The 8,404-nt window shown below is 38.6% G+C and overlaps 1 protein-coding gene across 1 annotated transcript in view; it reads left to right on the top strand.

The window, feature by feature from the left end:
* Positions 1-2,442, top strand: part of LOC104910279 — a 27,826-nt gene extending 25,384 nt beyond the window's left edge. Inside the window, exon 6 of the mRNA XM_010708785.2 lies at positions 2,344-2,442. Within this exon, the coding sequence (XP_010707087.1) occupies positions 2,344-2,442 (99 nt within the window). The remainder of the gene's footprint in view (positions 1-2,343) is intronic.
* Positions 2,443-8,404: the final 5,962 nt, after the last annotated feature.

Raw genomic sequence — 8,404 nt, 5'->3', positions numbered from 1 at the left:
TTTAGCCTTGAGAAAAGAAGACTGAGAGGGGACCTGATCCAGGTTTATAAATACCTGAGGTGTGGCGGCCATAGTGGTGAGGCCAGTCTCTTTTCAGTGGTACGTGGAGACAGGACGAGGGGAAACGGACATAAGCTGCAGCATAGGAAGTTTCGCACGAATGTGCGTAAGAACTTCTTCACGGTGAGGGTGACGGAGCACTGGAACAGGCTGCCCAGGGAGGTTGTGGAGTCTCCTTCTCTGGAGATATTCAAGTCTCGCCTGGACGCCTACCTGTGCGACCTGGTGTAGGGAACCTGCTTTGGCAGGGGGTTGGTCTCGATGATCTCTAGAGGTCCCTTCCAACCCCTACAATTCTGTGATTCTGTGATTCTGTGATTCTGTGAGACACTCACAAGCATGGATGCTAATGAGATAATCCACTGCCTAAAAATCTCTCTCAAATCAATTGACTTGACATGTTTCCAAACTTAAAAAAAATGATTTATTTTATACCTTGCTTATTAACCAGCTCCACTCCACTGTGGCCTGCTAATAATCATCAGTAAGGGAAACAAATTCAGAGGATGAAGAAAATGATGAAGTATAATGAAGAAAGCTGTATGCTGCTCTATGTTAGCACAGCCCATCGACACACTACCTATAGCAGTTCAAACAGAGTCAATAGAAGCATTGGCTCTGGTGTCTGTGCATCATTTACTGGTGGAGAGTACTTCCTTGCTGTTGTTTGTAGTGAAATGCATAAGGCAAAGTGGTACATTGAATGGGGGACTGGAGATAAGCTAAGAGAATGCTTGTTGCCTGCAACTAATCTGTGGGATGGCAGTGTTTAAAGCATGGATAAATGCTAACTGAGCAGGGAAAAAAATGCAGTATCTGAAAAGACATTGCATATTTTCTCATTAGCCACAGAATATATGTCTCACAGTATTCAGTACAGTGGCAGTCATAATCATATTCAGTACAGCACGTGATTGTTTCATGTGTTTGATTTTCTGTTATCTTTAATTAGCAGCAATTCTGTCTTTTTGTACATTAAATGAGTTTAGTTTAAGAATTCTAATTCTGAAAGTCTCTCAAAAATTAACAGAAAGGGGAAAATACATTCATAATTAACTAATTTTTTAGATTACAATAAGCTATTATGCAGAACAGAACAAATGTGTGAAGGCAAGTGATTAAACTGCATAGTGTTCCCCAAAGTGTACCACTTTACCCTGCCTTTTCTGTTTCAGAAAGACATATATCTTGTCTCTTTCATGTGCACAGCTTTCCTTTCCTTCAGCCACAGTCATTTTGTTTCAGTGGAGATGATTCCTGAGCTTCAGCCACCCAATCAGAGGAAGAACAGGACCACAGTCACTCATGCTTCAGATCATCATTTTCAAAAGCTACAGTGACTGGAAGATTTTCTGTCACTAATATAGCAATGGGTGTAATCTTCCAGGAGACATTTCACTCTTCCACAGCCTCGCCTGGAATCCTCTATGAAAGGAAACAGGCTTATATATATTGCTAAAACATCTTGAGCAGCCTTTGATACTTCAAAGTGTCGATGTACTCGGTGCAATGTGGACTAGATAGCACTTTAAAAGCTACTGTACAGTGAGGATCATGCCAGTTGGGAGACAGGAGCAATTCTTCCAAAACAGATGTCAAAACTGACACAGCAACTGGTCTCTCAGACACTTCTGCTGTGTACATTCACTGCCGAGTTTCGTCAACTCGCCACAGGGCAATGATCAGCATACTTGCAATTCAATACATGTGTTTGCAGCTCTTTCATGATATATTACAAAACTACTGCCGTGAAGCCAAAAGGACACGTGAATGTAATTTCTTTTTCCACAAAGCATTTGCTGTGTTCTTAGAAAGGTTAACCCGCCTTAGTAAACTGTACAAACATTATTTCATTTTTATTGACATTCTTTTCAGACCATGAAATGACTTGAGTTTTAATCTATTTTCTTTTTTATACACAAAGGAGCAGACTAATTTAATAAGCTCCTCACACGCAGGTAGCTCAAAAACATATTTTCCAAAGCTCTTTCTTGAAGTTGAAAAGGGGGAATGGAAAATGGTGGGTAACACAGAAGAAGTTATTGTTGAGATAAAAACAGTTATATATAGGGCAGATATTAGAGCTTTTTTAGTTTTTATTCCAAATCATGCCTAGAGACTGTGGCATGACTCTGACATAGGTCACTTAGAAAGTGAATAGTAGGGTTCCATTGCTTGGTTGGCTTCTCTTGCTACATTTTTTCACAAAAAACGTATATGGCGGCTGTAGGTTTGGTATCAGGTCCCATGTGATGTTTCCCTAAAAGATGTTTCCTCCCACAGGAACGTCTTGTGCCAAACCAGTGCAGTGAGCTGTGTTCTTCCCCCATGTGCAGCAACGGACTTCTGGCAAACTGGTCTGTACCAAGGCACTACTATTGAATACTCCAATCTCTGACAACAAAAATATTGCAGAAATGGGGGGCATCATGATCCAGCTCATAGCAACATATACTTTACTGATGATTTCACCCTGTATTTTTTGGTGAGGGAATGATTCAGGGGTGACCAGGCCACAGGTGCTGCTTCCTAATTCAGTAAAATATTTGAACATATGTGTAAGTAGTGCTGTTTTGCTCCACAGAAGTAGATTTGGCTGTGTTCATGTACTTGGGTTTCAAAGTTCATGAAATTGGTTCACAGAACAAAATTATAAAGAACTCATATTGATTATAAAGGCTATGTAGATTAAGAAAACAATGGCACACAGTATTAGACAGCTGATGCCTGGTACTTAAAAGGAAAAAATATCTGTAGTTCAGACTGTCCTACTGTGAGCCTATAGAGACTCCAGCTTGTAGAAATGGGCTGAAAAGTCTCTTGAACATCAAACCCATCAGAATGATCAGAGTAATAATTTCAATCTGTATTAAAAAGCCTTCAAAGTGCAACTGAGAAAACTAGGCTTTATTCTTTACAAAACAGCCCCGTCAATGCCAAAATCTGCAGCCCTTTTGCTTTCTTCTCCCAAACTTTTGGGCTGAGCATTGGGCATTACTAATCCTGAGATTCACAGTGGTAAACAAACTTTCCAGTAAGAGGAAAGACTACACTAGAATTGTTGTTTATGAAGTTTCTGCCATAAAGTCTGTACTGAAGTGATGAGCAATGGTGAGGCCACCAGTGGTGTTGGGTCTTGTACTGGGATCCCCAGCACAAAGGAGATGTGCGAACACTGCAGAGTCTAACAGAGGCCCACAAAGATGATGAAATTGCTGGAGCTCCTCTCCTAATAGGAGATGCTGAGAAGTGGAACTGTTTAGCCTGGAGGTTGAGGGGGATCACATCCATGTCCCAAGTGGGATAGCACTGCTAATATCCTGAAAAATATACACAAATGTGAGAGAATAATGTACTTAAATGTAAAAATTTAATGACAGTTGTAATTCTTCAGTTAATGATTGTTGATAACATCTGGTTATGAGCACATAACTCAGGAGAGGCATTTCAGATGCTTGCAGTAGCTCCTGTTGTTCCAATTAAGTTATGAAAGTATACATTAAACTGCTGTAGTTGAAAGAACCGTGATATGGAGAGGAGGTGAACATTTAACAGCTGGGGTCATAGCAAGCAAAGGAGTACGGAAAAGGAGATATCATATATGTTGATTTTCAGAAATCCTTTTTCATTTTGGATTGCTGAGCATTTCAAAACATAATCTATGATAAATATCTAAGCAATACTAAAATTGAAAGTCTCTTTATATATTCATGTTCAGTAGCAAAAAATAATGAAATTATACTTAGATTCCAAATTTATGTAATGTAAATTGATTTTTCTAAACTAACAAGGACAAGGACATTTTGCTAAATCTGAATTTTGAAACTTTTTAATGGAGATATATAAATATTTATATAATATAATAATTTATATAATATAATAATCCCATTAAAAATACCCTTTGTGATGTATCATCTCAAGTTTCTATGAAATTGAAAATTATGGCATCGTACAAGCTCTGCATGTCATACTAGTTCCACTTTTACAGAATCTGCAGATACTCTCCTGAGGGTTTTTTCATTAGTTCCTGACACCCAAAGACTAAGCAAAGACTTTCACAAGTAGCAAATAAAACAATTTAGGGATTTAATGGAGTGTTACTTGGAAGCAAAAGTATCCAAACACAGTCAGCTATTGGGTTGCACTCTGAGCATCCTGCTTTCAGCGCTTTCCATTACCCTAACCTTTTGCACCATGGTTAAAACACATTAGCAAGAATGTGAATGTGGCTGAAGTGGTAATATAACCTGGCAGACTCAGGGTCATATAAAGTAAATTTTAGTAGAAAGTCTTGTTAAGATGGACAGAAGTAATTTGGTTCCATCCTCCTGTTCCATATAACTGTATCTGAAGAAGAGCAGCAGTTCAATTTGCATAGGATCTTACATTCCTACCAATAAAGAGAACAAAATTGGCACAAACTGCAGTCAGGAATTCAATTTCCTTTTTTGTAAGGGGCTGGCCATTTGCTCTCTACTTAAAATACATAGTTGTAATATGGGAAATATCCCTATTTATTGTTGCAATCAGTGCATGAGAGCTGGTGAAGAAATTTTCTGTTTACCTTTTCTCTTTAGAAATCAAATGAGATGTGTGAAATTTAGCAAGAGAATGTTAAAGCTTCATTGTAAATTCAGTATATTTTTAGAGATGTGCTATCTGCTTTAAATACTTTCTAATTTGGATCTGAGCAAACAAAATCTGCTAGCTGAGATAAATACCTATGTAGGATGGAGATTTTGGCTGGTATTTATGCAATCATCCATATTAAAACCTTTAATAAAGCACTGAAAATCTTTGTGGTGCTTTCTCAACAGATAATTAAATATAATTTTTAAGATTCAAATTTTCACAGATCAGAAAAAAATATTCCTTGCTTGGGAAGTTATGAATGTGGACATGGATTCTTACCACTGCTTCAGTGACCATCTTCTCCCACAAAACACAGTGCAGTGCAGAAGTCTTCAGTGACATCTGGGGCAGGACACTCAGCACAAAGTTTAGACACCTATGGATCTGCAGCAAACGCTGCCTCTCTAAAAACAGTGATTTGTACGTCTTGACGTGAACACCTGGAGCCATTTTATTGGCAGAGGTTGTCCTGTTCAGCTGTCTTTTTCTAACAGTGTGCGAGATCCCTGCAGGTAGTGTATTGCATCTGCCTGCACTGAGCAGACATTTTGGGTACACTGAGCATCAGAAAAAGCACTGGACACTGGTTGGGCAATTGAATCTCAACCCCAGTCTGTTCTCATAGGAGTGAATACCTAAATGGCTTCAAATATGTAGGTTCCAGAGACTACATTTTTTGGTGGCATGAAAATCATCATAGAATGCTACAGTAAAAAAAGTAGAAGTATTCTGGTAGCTATTTTTAAATGTATTTTGAAAAAAGGTCTCTCCAAATTTGCATATTCTTCACCTCTAAAGCTCCTTTTTTGACTTAATTGTATAATTTTCTGCTTGTGTAAAAGATGGTGTATTTAGCTACAGAAAAGCTTTTTTTTTTGAGATTCACAGAGCACATTAAACAACATACTCTAACAATACTCCCTTAGGCTAGGCAAACAATAAGCATTTTTGTGAGTCCCATCACTCAACTGCAGGAGGATGTCTTCTTTAAGGCTTCTGGACTTATGTAGTGGGGAGAAAAAAAAGACAAAAATATGTACTCCAGACCATTTGTCCAACTCAATCTGCTGTGCAAAGGGGTGAGCAATGACCTTTCTTCCTCTCTTTCTGACTCAGCCTGCTCTCACAGGCCACACTTGACTTTCCAAACTGCAGCTCCAGTGAGGTGTAGGCCCCACAGTCTGGTCTCTGATCTGAGGGTCTCTCCCATGCTTCTGTGACAGTCCAGCAGAAAACAGCCCTGCAAAAACAGAATTTGCCTACTCTAAGCTATGCACCTAGGCTAAGAAAAGTGGAGTCAGCTTCCTCAACATCTCCCTTCAGGTTCAGTGAGTCTTGTCCTGCTCCAACACAGCTTGTATGGCTCTCACCAGCACGTAGCCTCTAAAAAGATCAGAGTCCAGATTTCACTGATTTACTTATCCATTCCGTGAGCTGTCTGGAAGGAGCTCTTTGCTCAGGGAATGGCTTTAAATCATCTCCCTCAGTCCTTGGATTTCATTGTGGTCAGCATGTGTCTAGAATGAGGAATTGCAGCATCCTAGTTATAAGCACCCAAGGCTTTTATTAGTTATGGTCCTAAGAGACTAATTCCATGGTTTAATCATTAGATAGCTCTTCCTGCTAAAGATCAAACTTCAAAGTCAGTCTTAGTTCAAGTTAACATTGTTTAATAAACATTCCCCAATAGTGAATTCTGCCTTGTCAAAAGGTTAGTGATCACCACCACACCACTTGCCTTTTGCACCTCTGAAGTCAATTGGCTTCAGATAAAATCACAGCTGAGAAAAGATTTTTCTATTGTTTAAGAACAAATCTCATCTACTGAAAGTTACAAGTCATCAGTAAGATGTAACAAATAAAGCAATGAACCTTGTCTCAACTGTGAATGAGACTCATTCATCTTTGTTACATCAACACTGAGACTGTGAGATTTGTAAAATCAGTTAAGGAAAAGGCACTCATTACATAAACAAAATAGCTTTCCTTCATATTTCTGGGAGGAATAAAGAGCTTGACAGCAGTTACCTTTAATGCAACCCCTTCATTTTTGTGCATATTGGGCACACCAAGGTTTTATGTATGGGATAAAAGACCCACTTAGAAACTGAGTATTTCTCTCATTTTATTAATACCCAAATTGAAGGAATGCTACTGCAGGGCAATACAACCAGAAAAGCTACAGCCACCTGACAGACAGCACCCAGGTTTTGAAGAGATTTTTGAAGTGACCAAAGAGAATTGGAAAAACTGTCCATAGAGTTCAGTCTTGAACTTTTGGCTACCAGTATTCCTCACAATAGGAGGGAGATTTGCCAAATAATTTTGGATCAGGTCTCTACATTTATTCTAGTCTTTGAAATGTGTTTGCAACCCATGGAGAGAAAAATAGGAAGAAATTAAAACTGTGAGTCAGAACCATCCCTAGAAGGTGTAAATTAAAGGGTTAGAAGACATCTCACTTTTAAATGTTATTCACATTCAATAGAGAAAAGCAGCCCCTTGATGTTGCACTGACTTTCTGATTTGAAGCTCAGTAATTAAAAGCAGCTATTTTTAAAATTGATGTTTGTTAATCCAAGATGCCGTTACTTTGCATTTCATTCCACGCAGCAATTTCATAAGTCTGCTCAAAAAAAAGCACCCCCAAAATAAGAAGTTTAAATCAAAAATCCTGTGAATATTTATCTACTGGATTTAAGCTGTAATGAATTTAAGAAGCTTAGGAAAATGCCAGGAAAAGTCCACCAGCTTTCTAGTATTGCAACTGATGCGACAAAAAAATTGGAAATGAATTTATTCCAGAAGAAAGTGGTCACACTGAAAATTGTATGCTCTCAGTGGCACACCAAAGTGTGAGAGAAAAATGTGATTCTTCCTTGCTGGATCTCTCATTAGAGGGAACTGGACTGAAGGACGAAAATCCAAAATTTTTACCTGATTAGAAATATGTTAATTGGTTAGATTTGAACCCCAAATATGCTGAGTCACTGAAAGAAAACGGTCAGAAAGGTAGGCATTTCAGAGTAGCTGTGGGGAGGAGTGTATGGAATTGTATTAGGGTAGATTTTAATCAGCTGAGCAGAAAAGATTCTGGAGTAAAAGTTATATGTGAGGTTTTGGGTGGCTGGTTACAGATTTTAAAAGGACATCTAATCCCTATGTTTGGTAATATGTTTAACTTACTCAATATTATTTCATTTTTCCATTTTTTATCACTTGTCTGTAGGTTCCACATTCTTCTTCTGTAGAACTGAGCTCTCATATTTTCAATCTTGCCTATAAATTACTAGAGTGAAGGCTTAAAATGAGAAGGTAGACAGAGCACGCCAATATTCTGGCCACCAGTTTCCCAGTTAATGGGTGTGACTTAAATTTTCATGATAACACCTTTCTCCAGGTGTGAAATCTGATGAAAATTTTCATCTTCTTTGAATAGATCAGCAAAAGGATGCGGGAGATCTGTTTTCATAGAAAAAAAATTGCACGAAAAACATCTCTATATTTAAGGAAAATTCCTAATTTGAATCATATCATAGAACACCTTGGGTTTAAAAGGACCACAATGACCATCTAGTTTCAACCCTCCTGCTATGTGCAGGGTCACCAACCATCAGACCAGGCTGCCCAGAGCCACATCCAGCCTGGCCTTGAATGCCTCCAGGGATGGGGCATCCACAGCCTCCTTGGGCAAAATTTTCAGTGCATCACC

Source organism: Meleagris gallopavo, chromosome 3 (genome assembly GCF_000146605.3).
Source record: "Meleagris gallopavo isolate NT-WF06-2002-E0010 breed Aviagen turkey brand Nicholas breeding stock chromosome 3, Turkey_5.1, whole genome shotgun sequence".
Taxonomy (NCBI): Eukaryota; Metazoa; Chordata; class Aves; order Galliformes; family Phasianidae; genus Meleagris; species Meleagris gallopavo.
This window is presented reverse-complemented; position numbering and strand designations above follow the sequence as displayed.